This window comes from Sander vitreus, chromosome 1 (assembly GCF_031162955.1).
Source record: "Sander vitreus isolate 19-12246 chromosome 1, sanVit1, whole genome shotgun sequence".
In the NCBI taxonomy this organism is placed as follows: Eukaryota; Metazoa; Chordata; class Actinopteri; order Perciformes; family Percidae; genus Sander; species Sander vitreus.
In genome coordinates, this window is record NC_135855.1 from 5,690,836 (window position 1) to 5,711,064 (window position 20,229).

At 41.7% G+C, this 20,229-nt stretch overlaps 1 protein-coding gene across 1 annotated transcript in view; it reads right to left on the reverse strand.

The window, feature by feature from the left end:
- Nucleotides 1–1,742: 1,742 nt before the first annotated feature.
- Nucleotides 1,743–20,229, reverse strand: part of pcsk6 (proprotein convertase subtilisin/kexin type 6) — a 36,484-nt gene continuing 17,997 nt past the window's right edge. Inside the window, exons 9-21 of the mRNA XM_078253389.1 lie at nucleotides 16,813–16,913; nucleotides 15,405–15,508; nucleotides 15,146–15,263; nucleotides 14,846–15,034; nucleotides 12,958–13,094; nucleotides 12,692–12,847; nucleotides 11,290–11,392; nucleotides 8,644–8,840; nucleotides 7,511–7,598; nucleotides 7,318–7,421; nucleotides 5,717–5,846; nucleotides 3,803–3,915; nucleotides 1,743–2,084 (exon numbers count right to left, since the gene is read on the reverse strand). Coding sequence (XP_078109515.1) covers nucleotides 1,987–2,084; nucleotides 3,803–3,915; nucleotides 5,717–5,846; nucleotides 7,318–7,421; nucleotides 7,511–7,598; nucleotides 8,644–8,840; nucleotides 11,290–11,392; nucleotides 12,692–12,847; nucleotides 12,958–13,094; nucleotides 14,846–15,034; nucleotides 15,146–15,263; nucleotides 15,405–15,508; nucleotides 16,813–16,913 — 1,638 coding nt within the window. The 3' untranslated portion in view covers nucleotides 1,743–1,986. The remainder of the gene's footprint in view (nucleotides 2,085–3,802; nucleotides 3,916–5,716; nucleotides 5,847–7,317; nucleotides 7,422–7,510; nucleotides 7,599–8,643; nucleotides 8,841–11,289; nucleotides 11,393–12,691; nucleotides 12,848–12,957; nucleotides 13,095–14,845; nucleotides 15,035–15,145; nucleotides 15,264–15,404; nucleotides 15,509–16,812; nucleotides 16,914–20,229) is intronic.

Genomic DNA, 20,229 nt, shown 5'->3' on the forward strand with positions numbered 1-20,229 from the left:
CACTCGGGCATTCAGTAATGATGTTCATTAACTATGCCCTGCTAGCCGAGCTGCACCAATCACATCGGTGTATCTGATATAGGCGGGCCAGACGTCAAAGTCATTAGTAAACATTGCAAGATGGCTACAGATGAACACCAGTTAATGAAAATGGCCAAACTCGAAGGGCGGCACCAAGCATGCATTTGAAAATCTCACTGCATGCAATTGGATAACACTACGACCAATCACAACAATACACGGGGTGACGTAACCAGAGCGTACCCATACGCTTAACTACCAGCGGAGCTAACTGGTAGATTAAACTCTTGCCGTATCCTGTCAGCAAAACAGCAAAAACGTCCTTCTTGCAAAGGAACGATTCAACGCTGTCTTCTGTTCCTCTTTTAGATAAAAAGCCAAGTCTAACTCGTTCATTGTAGCGGCCAAAGCTGTTTCAAACAACTGGTGTTCATCTGTAGCCATCTTGCAATGTTTACTAATGACTTTGACGTCTGGCCCGCCTATATCAGATACACCGATGTGATTGGTGCAGCTCGGCTAGCAGGGCATAGTTAATGAACATCATTACTGAATGCCCGAGTGACTCAATTGCGTGCAGTGAGATTTTCAAATGCATGCTTGGTGCCGCCTCTCGTGTTGGGCCAGTTTCATAACTCATTGCCAGACCCTTAATCTTTCGGATTTGGGTCTGGATTTCCAGGCTAAAGACTTGGGGGAACAATGTATTAAAGCCCAGTCTTACACATTATTGTTCTCTGTGTGATTTCAATACATTTCTGTGAGATTCAATTTCTGCTTAGGTTTTTTTTCTTTTGTAGTTAATAGTCATATAACAATTTATACAGTCAGGTGACATCCCTGCAGCATACATCATAGCGTTGGCAGCACCAGGGCTGAGTTTTCCCACGCTCTGAATGTTTTCAGCAAAGCCCTGAATCTTTATCACCTGAGGCGTTTTTCGCACTAAACCCAAATCAAAGCTGCATAGGAACCAATGTGTTTTGAATGGTCGGAGTGAGGCACAGATGGAATAAAAAAAAAAAACACCCTCTTTTTTTAGCCTTACAGCATTTGCATACAATTAAACCAGTTATCTTAATAGGGTTATTTTTTACTTATCATTTAATAAGACAGGGGGCTCGTTGTCTCTTCCAGGCCCGGCCGTGCCACCCAGTTATGTGCATGGCCCACACATCACAACATTTCTGGTTACACTGTGAGTTTATCAGAGCTTTTCTTCAGAGAAAACAGCTGTCTGCTGCTGCTGAAAATTAAAATGACGCTGATGAGAGCAGCTCTGAAAAAAATGAGCTCAGAGATGTTCAAACGCTCCGTAGTGCTAAAAATATCCAAGCTAGCATGGGGAGAAGTGACAATAAACTGTAGCATCGTCTTTTAATAAAGCTGTGGTCATAGCAGTCACTGTAAGAGAAGACAGAGGCAGCACTTCTGGATTTTAAAAGCTAAGTGTGCTTTATTATTAATGTTCAGCTTAAAATAAAAACTCATTGAAACAGAATGGAAATAGACAATAGCTCAGAACTTTAAACTGAGATCATGAAATGGCATAGAAAGTCAAACTAATTTGATAAACCAGAACTAAAACAAGTGCTCCATACTTTACTATCTTTGATTAAAAACAGTTAAACTTCATATTGTAAAACGCACATGCATTATAATGCAGTTTTGTACATGTTTAATACCATTCATGTTCATTACAGAATATTTCTACACATTCCACATACTGCCGTTTACAAAATGTTTTATGGAAATCACACCTGCCTTCAGGAACCTGCAAAAATACAACAGAAGATCATTCCAAAGTGAGACATCCACCATTTGAACAAATGAAGAGTAACTTTAGTTCTTTATGGATGTTTGTAACAGACGTACAGTAGGTTTGACAAAAACACTCCACTTGTTGTGTCTTCTTCAGACAGATTGAGAGTGAGAGAGAAGGAGGTGTGGGTGGTGTTTGGCTCCTCATCCGTTCATCAGACAGGTCCGGCAGCAGAACTGACGGTAAAGCTTCTTCTCACAGAGACGGTTGGACTTGACCATCTCACAGAACACCTCGTCAGCTGGCAGACAGATATCGGAGCACAAGCATAGAATCACCTTCAAGAAATAAAAACCTCACTGTCTGCTGCCTGTTCCAAGAGCCGAGTCAAATCAATAATTTGCTTATATATATTAAGAGATGTTCCGATTACAATTATTTCCTTCACGATACTGATTCCGATACCTTGCACATTGTCCGATACAGAGTACCGATCCGATACCAGTGCGAAAGAAAAATAAATAAATATACAGTATACAGTGTGTATATATACATTATGTTTTTACAGCTGTATAACCCTGTACAGATGTAATATGATTGCTATCATTGTTGTATGGCCTGGCTCAGGTTAAACTCTTTGTGAAACATGAACAAATACAGACAGAGAAGGAATGCAATAAAACTTTCTTTGATTATCTAGTTTGACAGTCAGTCATAACGAAAAATGAATATGAATGAATTACTTTGAGGTAGAAATTTTTTCAGGGCTTCAAATGACTTGGTATCGGATCGTTGCATAGTTTCGTGTACTTGAAGATACCCATACCAGCATTTTAGGCGGTATCGGAGGCATTTCTGATACTGGTATCGGTACAACTCTAATATATGTGTGGTTATTTGTTTCTTGATAGTTGAGGAAATTGTAATTGAGTCCTGCTGTCAGATATCAGCAGACGAAAACAGAACCCCTTTAGCAGTGTAAGTAGTCATATTAGAGGACCTGCCATTGACGTGTCATCAGAGCAGAGCTGAACAGTGACAGAAATAAAGAGGGAACGGTTGGACATAAACTTCTAAGTGATCAATGACAACAACTACTCAACAACTAGAATGAGAAAACTGGTAAATGCCACAATTGAACTGACCACTTAAAACCTTCAACCTGGACCCTATTTTTTTCATGTTTTGTATCTAAGTGACTGATGGTAAAAACATTTATTTAAGCATCTTACATTTGTATCTACTAAAAGTGCTGTTTTTGCCGCCGACAGGCTCAAATTATTATTCTAAGTGTCGTTATTATTATGGAAATGATCCCTACAGAGGTCGACCTTTCTGTTTAAGAGTTAAACTCTTTTTGTTTTACCAGAAACAGCTCCGAAATCGCCATCACCAAACTCACCAGACTCCATGTAAATAAACAGTACTTTTAGCGTGTATAGAGCCAGCATATTTCCAATAATAGTGTAAATGTTAGATTTAGGGATTTATTTCAACCAACCCAAAGAGGTGATTGTTGAAACAGGGGATATACGAACCAAGACAGCTTTTATTAGTTTTATTCTGTTTCTGTTGACTTTGTATAAAGCGTGTTTTATGATGTAAAATGACTGTTGATTTAACGGGGTCTGTTGAGTTTGGCGATAGCGATTCCAGGGATGTTTCATGTTAAACATAAAGGATCTTAATCTGAGGTCTATCTCTGTAGGGATCCTTTCCATAATGCGTTCAGACACTTAGAATAATAATCTGAGCCTGTCAGTGGCAAAAACAGCACTTTTAGTGGACAGAAATTGAAGGTGCGCGATTGCCCATGACCGTTACATGGTAGCTTGTTTTGTCTTGCTTAATACTGGACCAATTTCAAAAATTGTTGTTCTCATTAGTCACTTAGACACAAAAACATGGGAAAATATTGTATATATATATATATATATATATATATATATATATAGGTATTGCCAGTAGAACATCACCCTAGGGGAATAAAGCCAATGTGGGTTATAATTTTAAACTCACCATTATTACAGGATGCATTCACAATACAAGTCCTGCTGACCAGGCTAAAACCCTCTTTGCATTTGGTGCAAGTTGTTCCGGCTCCACTGCAGCTCAGGCAGTTTTCCTCACACCTTGAGAGACAAAGCCAGATATGAAAAAAAAAAGTAGAACAGAGCTGAAATCATCCTATCCTAAACAAACACCTGTTTAGTTAATTTCCTTCCTTCCTTTATATAAAGAGAGTTGCTTGGGGGTAAAGCAGTAAAGTTATCATTATTTTGAAATAAAAAATGCGACTGAAGCTGAAACTATACCTCTGCCTTTGCATCAGAACACGCCAGGTGTATAATTCTAATTGAACTGCAATAGAAAAACAATCCAAGGTTTAGATTGTACAGGCTTTTAAGTTAAACAGATGAGAAGCATCACACCCTGACTGACTTGAAACTGTTTTTTCGCTGGGTACAGTGTAAGACTAGTGCAACAAGGCAGGCCTGCTTGGTTCTTTTGGGGAATGATTGTAAAGATTTACAAAGTATGTACAGTGGCACCATGAAATAACTGGCCTTTAAAAATAAAAGTCTGCCTGCCTCTATGGGAATTTAACATAGGGGTGTACTTACTTATGCCCCCTGTATTTTAAGGAAGAACATTTATTTATTTACGATACATTATTCATTCACAAAGAAAATTGGTGTCCTTAAAGGTTGGATTTTTCCTCATTTTTTTAATTAAGGCATTAAGAACAATTTCCAATTTTTTGGTCAACTTTAGCATGGGTTCATAAACTTATGAGTGCCACTTTGTAACGTCCGGCAGGATGCTGTTGTGTTGACTGTTCTCTGTTCTGCACTGCAGTGCAAAGGATCATGGGACTATGTTATTAAAGGTTCCTGTCCTAGTCCTAAGTGTGTACATGATGTTCTGTTTCGTTGTGCATTTATGTTATCTGGGTTTTAATCTTGATTTAGTGTCAAATGTTTATTTGCATTTGTTGGGTAACCATGACTGAGACACTGGGGTAGGCTGATGACCTCTGTGTATCGAGTGTGTGTACAACATGAATAACCTACCGTGAATTCCCTGCTACTTGAAAACAAAGAAGATGGCTGCTGCTGCTGCTGGCGAACAGTGGTCTTTCGAATTGGCTTTGGCCGCGACTCTGGAAGACTTGGAGTTAAGCACTGAAGTCATTCTTAAAAAAGGAAGATGTGTTCGGAGTTTTGCCGACTGGATACGGCAAAAGTTTAATCTATCAACTAGCGTTGCTCTGGTTGGTTGTAGCGCTATTCTATTGCGTGCAGAGGGAATTTGAAAGACAACCGTTTATCCCGCCCCTCGGATTCAACCCTGCCAATGGTGAGTTCCCAGACCCAACATCTTGATGTGGGTCTGGCTTGTCAGGCTATTAGAGCAGTAGCTGTAGCAGTAGCTGACTTCTTCCACGCAGCTCACTACAATATTAACTGCATCTCCTCTCTAACTGTAATGTTTTGGGACTCATTGTTGGGATGCTGTGGACGAAGTACACACGGCGATACACTGGAAAGAGCAAATGAGGTTTAATCATGTATCCAGCTAATTTAAATAGCTCACGTTACTGTATTATGTGAACAGTTAACTTGATTTAATATGTTATGTGAAGTTTTCTTTTGCAGGGTGCATATGTTCCACCAAAACAAGTTCCTTCCTGAGACTATTTTGCAAAGCCCCCATCACTACATCCAGAGCTTAGTCCCGCCCAAGACGATTGTGATTGGTTTAAAGAAATGCAAACAACCCAGAATGTTTTTTCCTCCTATCCCAGAATGTATCAGTGGTGTAGCCAGACTTTACTCCACAGCGCTGTGGCGGTAGAGCTGGCAATGTGAGACTATTGTAAGACAAACATGTTAAAATGATCCAGGGATGAACCAGTGATGAATCACCCACCTGTGACACATCTGATGAGGGACTCCTGCTGCCTCTCCAGAGTAGTAGCCAGGAGTACAGGCTTCCACACACCTCCACTCCTGCTGCAGGTAGCCCTCAGCACACTGGATACACTCCTCCTTACCCGGTCCTGGGAAATACACACATATTAAACTTATTGTTTTTTTTTGCTTAATTCCTGTTGCTTACCATAACAAATGATCAAGTCACTATGACTTTATGTGATTAATTCACACTTAAGGAGTGTTAATTCACATGCTTTGTAATGAAATACTATCTTTTCTAACAACAATGCTAATGCCAGTATTTTCTCCTTACGGAATTTCTGTTTGTGTTTTGGCCTGTTTGTTGTTATCAACTGCCCAGTTTGTCAGCCAGGCCGGGTTGCCAGATATACCTGTAAAAACGTAAACCCAGCGCGCTACAGCTGTAAGGTTAGTACAGCCATAAAAGCAGCAAACAAACGGGATCAACGGAGATTGATTTTACCAGACAAAAAAAAATTCTAGAAATTCTTTCTAATAGTTACGTGACCAGAGACGTAACAAACCCGTCTGGGTAAATATTGGAGATGTATTTGAAAATGGAGACAGCTTAGAGCCCAAAAGGACGCAGAGTTGGCTAATTTCGTCCTGAACAGGTAAGCATTAGCTTCAGGCTAATTTATCACAGCTACTAGGGACGGGCATTTTATATCATTTCAACATTTGTGTAGCTACTCACATTGACTTATATAGCTAGAGTACCCGAGTTGGTAACTCGCAAAAACAGACACAGCCAGTGAAGTGATCCCGACTGGTCCTGGCTAACGCCGCCATGCTAACCCTGCTAACTGCTAACGATAACGGAGGACCAGGCAAGCAGCCACGGCTGTTTACAACGTGTAGCCTGTTCAGCGGCTGTAGCCGACAACGGTGAGTTATTTTAAGCCAAGAGAGAGAGGCTGTAAATCGGAAAGAGAGGACCGTGAGTTTGCAGTGTGTTTAGCGATTGTTGCCGTAATTCTAAGCCAATAAAGTGTGTTCAGTCGGGTGGAAAAGGATGCCAAGGTAGTGGTATTTTTAGCGGTTCCTATCGTAATTCTAAGCCGAGGAAGTGTGTCTGTCTGGCGTGTGGAGAGGATGGCGAGGTTGTGGGATTTTCAGCAGTTCCTACGGTAATTCTAAGCCGAAAAAGTGTGTCTGTCAGTTGCGTACAGAGCTCCACATGAGCACAAGCTTTTATGACTGTCAATATAGCCAGCATCTAACATTAGCTACTCCGCTGTGCTGTGGAGTAATGTCTGGCTATGTGAGACAAGCGTCTAGCAACATTGTTGTGGATGCGCCGGTATCAGCCTGGCAACCAACGTGAACTTCGAGTCTGGGGATGAGGGGGTGGGGGAGATGACTCTCTCCAGTATTTTGAATTTGTACTGCAGTAACTATTTTAAACACTAGCTGTCAGTATTACATATTGCACCTCTAACTCTAGGATTTGTGTGCTGATTATAAAGTGTTACCAAAATATATTCACACCTGTACCTACATCTCTTAAACCTTGTCTGCTAGGCAACATGTCTTGTTTACATCAGGTTTTTGAATTATCATTTGTGTACTGACCTGTACACGTCCTACAAGAGGATTGGCATGGGCTGCAGGTCATCTCTTCCAAATGGAAAAAGGTCCCATTGGTGCATTCAGGAACACAAGTCATCCCTGCCAGACTATAAACAAAAATCAACTACATTACAACATTTTGTTTTGAACCAAAGTGTAAATATTTAAATGGCAGTGTAAGAGTGTGTTTCCATACCTGTAGCCTTCGCTGCAGGCAGTGCATCTGTCTGCATACCCCAGGCATCTCATACACGTGTTATGGCACTTCAGACACTGTCTCTGATCTGGCATAGACAGCATGCACAACCATCAGTATAGGGGTGAAAATAACTACAACATGTCCAACCTCTGAATCAGCGAACCAGCAGCGGGCCTCAGACCCTTTACTACCAGGCCACCAGGAAACGGAATAATATTCCTGACAGACCGTTTAAGGCCATTTGTGTTGGAGTTACCTTGGACTTGGTGGGGTTTGTCTGTGTTGAATCTTCTCTTATTACTTTCCATCATATTTTAAATAAAAGTAAGTCATTTGACTTGTGCGTTCTTGCTTGCAGATTTCCTTTGGATTGTGGTGGCACCTGGATCGTGGTTGCAGCTGCTGCCGTGGTCCTGCTCTATGCCCTGCTACGCCCTGCACTGATGCTGTCATAGTTCTATTATCTTTATCTTTACTATAACTGCCACTGTCCATCATGTCAATTCTATTATACCCACTGCTATAATTATTATCATAAAATGTTAAATGTCATATTTCTATATGGCTCCCCACCAAGAGTCAAGTTCCGTGTGAGGTTTCTGCCTGTTAAAAAAGAAGGTTTTCCTCGCTGCTGTCGCACCAAATGTGTGCTCTTGGGCGTAATTGTTGGGTCTGTGTAAATTATAGTGTGGTCTAGACCTACTCTATCTGTAAAGTGTTCTGAGATAACTTCTGTTATGATTTGACACTATAAATACAATAAAATAAAATTGCATTGAATGTAAGTCATCAGTCCGTCCTCACCAACTTATTACTGTTGCTAACTAGCTTGCTAATATGGATAAGGAACAAAAACATGAGTTTAAGGGACAGTTGTAGAGATTAGGGGAGATAAAAAAGTCCTAGTGTGTGTGTTACAAACATTTAAACTACATAAAGCCTAATTTTATAACTCAATAACCACACACACCCCCAACACACCCATTCGATTCTTAACAACACTGACAATATATAAGAACGACCAATGAATCAAAAATGTTGCAAACCCCTGATCTACATGCCTGGTACATATCAGATATTTAATAAAAGGCCAACTGAGTTCAGATTCCACTGTGGATGTGTTGACTTACTCTCATCAGCAAAGTAACCTGGGGGACAGGTATCAATGCAGCTGGAGTTGAGTGTGTTGAGAAACAGGCCTCTTCGACAGGAGAGACAATCACTGGCTGACCGGGCTACACATCTCTCACAGCCTTTGTAGCAGCGTCTACAGCGACGGGACGCTGTGTCCTCGTAGTGTCCCAGTGGACAGTGGCTCACACAGGTTCTATACACAGAGGTGGGACGGTGCAAAGACAGTTAACAACACAATATGTACTTTCCACTTTTCTGGTTTTACTTCTTTCTATCAACTAGTAAGGGGGCCTATGTGTTTTTTGTGGGTTTGAAATGTTAATTTTTGGAGAGTGGTTGGACTGTCTTCAGGGGTCATTGAACATAGAGAAAAATTATGTTTTTTTACCTGTTACAACCCTATTTTTCTGAAATGTATATTTCACTGTAATTAACAGCATAAATGTCGCCTCAATCACTGGCTATGTTGAATAAAAACAGTTATTTTCAACAGTATGATTGTATTTATTATTATTATACAGAATTTTCAGAATACAGAATATCCTTTTTAAATGTATTTTGTCACACAAGGCTTAACATGGAACATTACATTGAATTTTTAAAGTACAAATAATAATAATAATACATTTCAGGTGATTTAATTTCTGGCCTTGAATCTTCCAGTTTTTTTAATCTTTGCATCAACAATATCCAAGTATTCATTTACAAACAGCAACAATAACAACAACCACAATTATCAGAAAAACGCTAGTGTTGATGCCTATGAAACAGTTCTGTTATCCACAACTACTTTAAAGCAAATCATCTCCATCTTCTTCATCATCAATCCCCTCCAGATTTCCCTGGCTGACATTTCCACAAACTTCTTAATCTGCTCCATACAGGCACATCTCAGAACAGTTCATATTCTGAGACCTGCAAGAACAGTGTGACATGCAATTTGCCACATTTGATTAAATTTGTTATGGTGGCTGGAGCAGGGAGATCTTGTGTTGTTACTGGCACCGGTTGATCTCCATCGGCCTCCCATCCATGCTCTGTTGGTGGTGGCAGCTGTGGGTGAGGTACATCATCTTGATTCCAGACTATTGCCTGGAAATTTGCATGAGCTATGGCTTCCTGTAAGGCTCCTCGTGAGCTTCTAGCTGTTTTTTTGTGAATAGCCTCCACCTGACCTCACTGAGGTCTGTCAGAGTAGTACCAGGCTCATCATAGTGCTGGCAAACAAATGCTTCAATGTTTCTCTCAGTGTCAGGACTCAGCTTTTCTGTAGTTCCTAGAACAGCAAATGCAGACCAGACCTCCGAAGGGCACCTATTTAGTGCTTGCCAACAGGTCAGCTTTCCCTTACCAGCAAATTGGCCTGTTTGATCACATCCAGAGAAAGCATGGAACCCTGGTAACGCTGCAGCTTTTTGCTCACCAAGAGCATTAACTACTGGTTCCAGCAAGATCATCCATTTCTTGTTAACAACACCAGTGATGAAGTAGGTGTCTTTGCATATAGCTGATTGTACCGTCGAATTACAAGAATAAACACATCAGTATCAGGGGACTCTATGTAGAGTTTTGTTGCCCCTCTTCGTACAGCATCCAGTCTGTGCAGAATTATCCTTGTATCAGCCTCTTCTTGTGAGCTGTGGAAATGGCGCACATCCATACCGTTTGAGAGGACATCTTGCCTTGAAGTGACAATGAAACCCTTTGGTAAGCAGTTGGTCGCTCGCCACCTTGCCGTCTCTCCCGTGTGGCCATCTTCAGTGAAGATGGGAGATCATAGCGATCAAACACTACATGGATCTCACTATGCTCTTTGGTTTTTCTGTCCAGTATGGCTATGAAGTTTTCAGTCAATTGAGCACACATTGTGATCCATGGTGGTTTTCCCATTTCCTGTACTACTGCCATTCCATCTATAACACTTACCTTCTTGGTTTGGTTAAATGAAAACGGTAATTGTTATCTTCAACATTTTTACCGTGGTTTACCGTTTCACCGGTAATCATTACATCCCTACTATGAAAGTGTGATTGCTCAAATGTAGAAGGCTAGAAGGTCACTAATATCACCAACCATGAAGAGCAGAGCACTATGTCTAAGAAAGCAAAACTGATAACAGCTATCATCAATGTCTATTAAACTTAATTTAACAGAGATCTCTGCACTTTGTGCTCTGAATGGGTGTAGACAAGAATTGGCAGAGCAGGCTAGGCCTACACTCAAGCACACTAATAGGCATGATTTGATAGTATTGATATTGAAGTATTTAGCGGATAATTTTGAGCATTTTAGGCACAATTTCTTGCTAAAGAGATCAATCATCAGCTTAAAAATGTTTTATAATGTTGTATTGTTTATGTGGTCCACTTTTGCACTCTACCTTGGAGAATATCTTTGCTTTTTGGCACCAAACCCTATGCTATAATACCAGAAATGTGAGGTTTATGGACAAAACACAGAATTTGACCTTTTCTGAATTTGACCTTTGATTAAGTTCACTAAAACCTTCAAGAAAAAATGGAGATGTTTTTTTTTTACTCTTAAGAACCTCTGGAACCAAAATATAATACTCTCCAAAAATTAACATGCGAAACCCACAAGCCCCCAAATTAGACACATAGGCCCCCCTGCTAAACTCTTACCTGCCACTTTTCAAGCTGCCTGAGCTGAAGTGGACACAGTTGAGGCAGTGGTCACTATCTGGTCCGTCACAGCCCTGGTCTCCACACTCACTGTGGCATGGCCCTAATGAACACAACATTGATTATGATCAACATTCTATCACTGGTTTTAGACATCTTAAGACAGAAGGTAATTTTTTTAAAGCTATAGTACGTAGTTTCTGTCTCCTCTTTCTAAGTAATGACAACCACCCCCACCCCATCCTCCATACTGTTGCTAGTAACGTTTATCCCATCAAATCAACGAGGACACGGAGGATTAAAAAAACATGTCTCTTCAGAAGAGGTAATTATCTTGTAATTCTTATGTTCCCTTCTTCTCCAAAGCAGAACGCTGCCGTTTTCTTTTCTCAGCAATGACATAAACGCAGTGACTCAAGCTTCTGCGTGCGAATGTCGCTGGACTACACCATTTTGTAAACATAGCCATACTGAGAAATACAGATTACAATACATTACAATACGATTTTGGCTGGCTTTACTGCTGAAACGTGTCTAGTTGGGTAGTGTTTGGTTCAGAAGGTAGAAAGTGCTGCTTTGTTCCATTACAATCTAACGTTAGCATATTGCTAACTATTAGGTAGCTGCATGCTAACGCCAGATAGCTCTAATCCTGGTGGCCAATGCTGGTAATTTCTCCCCAATTTCGAGTCACATTACTGCTGGGACAAGTCCGGTTGTGTAGAAGCCTTTATTAGTGATTTCTAACAGTACAAAGGCCCGCTGTATACTCCGCTGCAGTCAGTTTACAGCTGCAACAAGTGCAATAGTGTTGATGAACTGACCAAAGAGCCGGTTAATTAACCCAAGTCGTGTCACTGAACCGGGAGAATCGAGTGCCATACGTCAATGAACCCACTCACTCCTGTTTTTTACCTCATTAGCGCCTCCACTGGAGTGGTGGTAGAATCAATCAGGAAATGGGCTACCTCGAGCAGCACGATTGGACCGAAAGAGTTGTTGAAGAGTTGTAGATTGGAGACCGCGCACCAGACTACTGAACAAGACCGAATGTAACCGTGCAACTGCTCGGACTGAGTCTAATGTAATCAAGAGGTGTCTTGGTTCTCGGCAAGTTTGAGTTCTTAACAAAGCCTTGTTTCTAGTGCTTCTTAGAAGATTGTGTTCATGGCAATTCACACATTATCGATGGGTAAGTACATTACATACAAATACACGTCATGTTATCTTGGTAGTTATGTTAAGTTAAATGTTAGAGAAGTGAATGTTGCAGGCTGCATGGTAGGTAGGTTGTCACGATGGGAAACACCAGGCTACTGTACGAGACCGAATGTAACCGTGCAACCGCTCAAGTCTATGTAATCAAATGGGTATCGAAATGTGACTTCTTTAAATCTCTCACCATCGTACTCGTCTTCCTCCTCCAGCTCGGGCTCCTCCAGGATCTCCTCCAAGGCTGGGATCTCCACCATCCTTGAACCAGAGTGCTGAGCACTGCTGGGCTGGTAAGGGTTCTGAGATGTGCCATGAAGGACCAGTGTCCATTCTTTCAGATTGCCTGTGCCAAGTAACAATAATAATTTGAGGTTGCTCTGGATAAGGACACCAACATTAACTGTAATGGGACATCTAATGCCTGAGTGTGCTGATTGTGCTGTTGGACCTCACCCAGCACCTCGGGGTTGCGAAGCTTTGATGGTGAGTCAACAATTTCCAGAGTCCATGTGCCCTCTGCCCTCTCACCCCAGAAATGAACACTCATGAACGCCCAGTTCCTGAAGCCCTCATTGGAACTGTCAAACAACCTGTGAGCATAACGGTGAGGGGAAATGAAACGCGAGCAAGGTGAAGTTAAGAAGATGTTTTGACAGAAAAATTCGCACATCCAACAATTCTATTGTGCATGTGTGTTGGAAATATATCACAAACTTGGAAAAAAGGAAAATCCCACACACTGCTCTTGATGCAGCATCACCATTTATAAAAAGAAAAACTACTGTTCCGGTCCCTCTGGACCTTCCTCAAGAGTGCCCAGTTTTTCCTAAATGGTGATGCTGCAGCAAGAGCAGTGTGCGGGTTTTTTCAAAGTTGAGAAGATAAAAGCTCTATGTTAATGGTTTAAATTACCCCTTAAGGGCCCTTTGCACTGTTGTATTTACATGTGATGAAATCTTTGGCCGGTTTAGAGCTTTGGCGACCTAAAACAGCCTGTCTAAAATTCTGTGACTGTGCCTTCCCACATTTACGCACCCAGGAATCAAATCAGAATATGATATGAAATTGCACAGAATGCACTGGCAGCTGCTTGATAATGTATAGTATATTGGCGCAGCATGCCAAAAGTTTGAGAGATGGCAACCCCGTTAGCATTTAGCTCAAAGCTAAACCTCACAGAGCTGCTAGTGCATCGGCTATACTTAATAATAATAATAATATTAATACATAATATAGTAGAATAATGAAGTAGAATAATGAATACATAATACACAGCCTTTTTCTGACCATTTATCACAGACTTTGCTTTCTGTTTGTTTCACTTTGTTTTCAACTTGATAATAATAATAATTCATTATGTTTATATAGTGCTTCAGGCTTCAAACTTGTTGAGACTTTAAAGAGACCTCCACTGATTTATCACTGCACTCCCAGAACAGTGAATACTGATGACTTAGTGGCTTCCCCAGGCATATTATGAAGAGTACTGGCAACAAATATTGCTCTGTGAATATCAACAAAGAGGATGAAGGTCCCACAAGGGAAAGCTGGGCAGAAAGAAAAGACAAAATAGAGGGATATGTGCTTGTCTCTCACACACACAAAGCCCCACAGCTGTGTGTGTGTGTGTGTGTGTGTGTGTGTGTGTGTGTTTGTGTGATATGAATATGAAAAGCCTTTTTATTTGAAGAATGCTTTCCAGATTTAAAGATTTAGAATCTTTACTGTTTCATTGTTGTTGTTGTTGTTAGTAGTATTTAGGTGATTACAGAGTCTATTTGGAACATGCCTCATCATGACCTGCAACCACACACCATGCTCAGAGATTGTGGAGTGATGATAATAAATCGCCGTCACACATCCTGGGAGCGATGTGGCCTGGGCGGTGGAAGCTGCTGACGAAGCCGCTACAGCGTGCAGAACGGCCAGAGAAATTTGCGCAACTGCCGGCAACAAAATAACGTGCTGGAGAGCCCAAGAGCCGGGGCGTCCATCTTTATGTGCTTGTGTACGATTATTTTCATCATTTGCATGTAGGGTAGACAGCAATCAGTTTTTGGCGGATGATCACTTTTTGGCTAGCCGGTGAACCGCAATCAATGAGCCTTGTAGGGATGTAGCAACTCCCAGCCCCCGCTGCTGTACTGCTCATGCGGACACACACACACACACACACACACACACACACACACACACACACGCACGCACAGAGATTCCTCGATTTATATTTAGATTCACAGACCTCACTGTGAACTAGTTTCAACAGGAACGGCAGAACATAGTGAAAACTGTGAGAACCTCTGCAGATGAAGTTGAGGGGTGTGCAGAGTGTAGCTCTCACCTGTTGGCCAGTAGCTGTGACCTGGTCCCAGACGGAGAGATCAGGTTGATCTCCAGGTCCCCTCGCCGTGGGTGGACAATCAGGACCTTGACCACCACATGCTCCAGGTAAGCCACATGCTGCTCAGGCTCTTCTGAGCACCCAGAAGTGCTAATGCTGCAGTTCAGATGTCGGGCAGCATGGATGTGCCTGGGACAGCCGTCAGTATAAGCATTATGCAATTATATGATAACTGTAAGAATTGCAGTTTCATTTCTGCAGCAGGTTTGCGGTCAGCTACCTGTCTGCAGTTTCCCTCACCTGGTGCGTCGCTCGGGCGTGTGACTGCAGGTGTGCTGAGCAGGAACAGTCCTCCACTTCATGGCCTCCAGCACCATGGCCTCTGCATCCACCAGGCCAAAGCCATACAAATGGCTGACTGGGAGAAAAGACAACGTAAGGAAAGATTATGCTGAGGCCTTATAGAATTATCTTAGTCCGAGGCTACAGTTTTGTCAAATGTTTTGAGTATAAAACAGTCAATGTACTGTGCAAGTATAAGAAGTAGAATGCAGTGTGCCTCTGAATCCTGCAGCATTGGTCTTCCAGTCATCAGCTTTCAGGTGGACTGGTCTGGATGTCTTCACCAGAAGATGTTGCACATCCCTCCATGTCAGCAGAAGGCTGCAGAAACCAAAGACACTGTTCATCTCCACTGGCCAGACAGAGCCACTCATGAGCTTTAGCTTTATTTCATTGTTATGACAAGTCAATTCAACTTCTTTAGTTTGAAGAAATGCCCCGTGTTTTTGGCAGACTGTTCCATAGGTCAACTTTAGCCTTTACAGTACATTCACACATGGAGATACAAAAATACAACAAGAGGCAAGACACCATTCATTGTTAAGTAAGAGCGCTTTCACACCTAATAGTTGGGTAGACTCTGTGCGATTCGGGGGTTAGGTTGCAACATTGTTGCATTTTTTTTTTTTTATCATCCCGTAAATCATATAGAAGTCTGTAAATTGTGTTCAAAGTTGAAACTGCAGGCTAGTAAATGCTCTGCTTCTGGATCGCTTTCTCACCTGAAGTGAACCGAACTCTAGTTCACTTGGAAGAGAACTGAGACCCCTGTTTTCAAGAGGACCTGAGTTTGTTTCTTTGATCCGCACCAGAGTTCGGATGAGCTTTCACACCAGCCCAAACATGGACATAATGGACCAAAACAGCTCAGGTGTAAAAGCCAACCTAAAGCTAAAAGGATTGGTGATATTTTATGTTTTTCTTATTGTTATCCAATCCCATGAAAACCACTAACAAGTATTGTGTGTATCCAAAGCCTGATATATCTTATTCATCTGTGTCACAGAGAGCTGCAGTTTTAAGAAACAACTGAGCATTTTACTGAGCCGTTTTTAGATTTACATTGAGGAACCAATGAGCTTGGAGCTGAGTGCCACAGACAGGGTAGGGGGGGGTCTTGAGAGACGGACTAAAGGAGAGAGAGTGCTGCGGTCGAATGGTCGAAAAATTGCTCTCCACTTAATTGAACTTTGACCCCAGAGTCACAGAAACTGAAGTCACAGTTCATTTCATCACACACACAGGTAATGGAAAATATAACGGCAACATTATTTTCCCTTGAGAGGAGTCTGAGCATCATAATAACATTCACACTTAATGTTTATTAAGTATTAAGTCTAAGGATAAAAGGAACATGAAGTACCAATCAGGACAGAAGCTCTGAAAGTTCACAGAGAAATCGGGGAAACATCCTGCAAACAAAAAAATGAAACTAAAATGTAATCAACTCAGAGGAATGATATTTTTAGCTGTAGTTTCTAGATAAGAGTGTCTTGGCACAGCACGCACAGTTCAGATGTCAGCAGAAGACCTAAACAGACATTAAGGAAGGACAGAAGACAGATGGTGACGGAGAGAACATGGTAATGAGATGATTGTGACAGTAAACAGAAAACTTGACTGACTTGGCCTCCAGAGCGAGAGCTATGATTCCGGCCACAATGGGAGCAGAGACAGAAGTGCCAGTATGACCGTCAGTGCAGCGGTGCCGCAGGTCAGTGGTTACCTGCAACGCAGCACAAACAAAGTATAGTTCCCATTATATGCACTGTTTATTATTATTATTATTATTATTATTATTATTATTATTATTATTATTATTATTTCTAGTCATAGTTTGATTATCTTTATTGTTACTATAAGTGCCACGGCGCATCATACCAACTGCTATGACTGTTATGAATCATATCATGTATATCTGTATCAGTGTCTCTGTGTCCCAAACAGACAGCGGCAGATGGCCGCCCACCTAGAGCCTGGGTCTGTCCAAGGTTTCTCCCTAAAAGGAAGTTTTTCCTCACCCCTGTGGGAAATTGATGGGTCTTTGTAAATTATAGAGAGTGGTCTAGACCTACTCTATCTGTAAGGTGTCCTGAGATAACTCCTGTTGTGATTTGACACTAAATACAATTTAATTGAATGTAATTGTTTAAAGATCTGATTTTGTATGAATTTCCTTCTACAAAGTATTGTTAATGTATTGATGTTTACTGAGAGCCCTTAATTTGACAGCATGCTGATCAGCCTATAGATGCATTCAAACAGAGGTAATCACAAAACGGCATATCACTGAAGAAACATTGAATTGCTTGTTCAGACTTTCTCTTCCAAACCTGCTCTGTCTTGGGTCTCAGTCAATGATCTTGTAGATAATTTCAGTTTTAAAAACACAAATGTTCTGGATGCCATTGCCCCAACTGTGATAAAGGTATCTGAATAGAAAAGCTGAATGTTTTTTTCATATGATACCAATAACTTCACTATAACTTTTAAACAGAGGTCGGGCCAGAGAGGGGCCTGGTCTAATATTACAGGGGCACTGACTCCCCCTCCCCCCCCCCTTAGAACGGCCATTGCTCCACAAGCTGACTAACTATGCTGTTTGGCTGGCCTCCACCTTACACGCTGCACTGAGGAGCTGGTTCTCTCGTCACTCTGGTTGGTTTTACACTAGTCTATATCCCTCGCGTTCCACTTCCGGGATTGCTCCGGTGCTGCAGGAAATTCCGCCGGATGCATGTATTTTTTCTCATAGAGAGATGGCTTGCAGCCAGAGCCAAGACAGACAGATTCTCACAGTTTGTTGTTAACAGCAGCACAACTACAACCTTTTGTGTGTGTGTGTGTGTGTTGTGAACATAAATCATTATGTCTCTTCACTTGGTCATCTTTCTCTTATTCTTTTATTCACTAACACAGACACACACACACACACACACACACACACACACACACACACACACACACACACACACACACACACACACACACACACACACACAATCTTTGTACACGCTGGCTTCATACTTTCGGAGTACATGACTCACCACAAATCTCAACACTGTGGTTGGCAAGAGAGCTGTTCTCATAATAATGAGATACTGAAGTAATTGTTTCGCATTGCCAGGTCTGTCTCCACAGCACTGTGGAGTAAGGTCTGGCTAAACCACACATACATTCTGGGATAGGAGAAAAAAAAAACACTCTGGGTCTGTTCTTTCTTTACAGTTTTTTCCAACTGCTTACACACAAAATCTTTTCATGTCCCACGATTTTTGAAACCTCTCACTCAAAGTGCAAAACTACACAGCAAATCTCCAAAACCATAAGCTATTTCTCAGCCTTTCACTCAGTTTTCAATTGCATAAAACACTTTTTTCAAAACATTACACACAATTCTCTACCTAAGACGCAAAAATCTAACAGGAAGTGACTTGCTTTTTCCTTTTCTAAACACAACCAATCAAAATGCTACACTTATTTACCAGGGCGCACACACACACACCGTGCGTTCATGGACATCGGAAAAACGTTTTTTTTCCGAGTGAAAACGTCATCATTCACGTCCCTTCCTGTGGGAATCAGAGGTGGGAAACTCGGGCCAGATTTTGCTAACGCGTTGTTGACAACTGACGTTTGATGGAGGCGACTTCGGTTCACTGAACATTTTTCAATGACAATAAACTTATTTATTGTGGACAAACGCCTCTGCTGAGAAACATACACAGACGTAACATGTTCAATGTCAATTATTCATAAATAGGCCTATGTATAAAAACCACCTTATCCGTGTCCTTTCCCGTTCGTTGTCCTGCAGATAACACAAACACCTGACTGTTTGTATGCTCGCATAAGAAAACAGCAGCAAATCATTGTGGCCTCCATGTTTTCACTAGGTTTTCATACACCTGATGCTCTAGGCTACGGCCAACAGTTGGCGGCAGTCATGCAACAAGTTGTTATGCCAAACGCCAATATAACAGAAGAAGAAGAACACGCATCCCGACATGTGAACGCTGGTAGTTGGAAAAACAATGTAATCACGGGGGCGGTCCCTGTCATTCCGAGGTGGCATGAACGCACCAACACTCCTCACATGTGGAAACACTAATTGCTTAACTGATCACTAATCAATCACAATCACTGCTTTAGTATAGGCCTATAAATAGGTCAAAGGTCAGATTACCTGTTTTGAACGATGGATGCCGACAATAGACAGAGAGCAAGGGGAGTAGGAGGGAGAGGCAGGGGACGACGACGAGGACAAATTCAAAGACGAAGAGTTGGAAGAGGAGGAGGAGGAGTAGGAGGAGGAGGAAGAAGAGGACGAGGGCAAAGAAGAGAAGGAAGGAGAGCCATCTCTGATGAGATCAGGGCAACACTTGTTGATCATGTGATCAACCACGGTTTGACCGTGAGAGAGGCTGGACTGAGAGTCCAGCCCAACTTGAGTCGATTTACAGTGGCGTCCATAATTCAAACCTTCAGAAATGAGAACAGGTATGCAACTATCTAATGACAGCACATACATATGACTGCATAGTATTCATAAACATTTGTAACTCTATGCCATCCATTTACTGCACTGCATTCTCTACAGAGTGGAAAGGCGAAGACATCATGGAGGACGAGGACGCTTGTTTACAGATGTACAAGAGACTGCAATTATAAATATGGTTCTGGCCAACAATGCAATTAGGATTCGAGAGATAAGAGAGCATATCTTGAATAATAGAGAGAGCCATCTCTGATGAGATCAGGGCCACACTTATTCATCATGTGATCAACCACGGATTGACCATGAGAGAAGCCCATCTTGAGTAGCTTTACAATGGTGTCCAAACTGCATGCAACTATCTAATGACAATTTCAGCATTACAAATCAATCAGACTTTGTGCATACAACCCCCCCCCCGCCACGACACACAAGCACGCACAAACACACACAACACACACATTCTTTATTCTAAAAATGAGACCTTTGGTTTACATATGTTTGTAGTTTTGTTTTCTACCTCGCCCTCCGCCGACACATCAGCCGC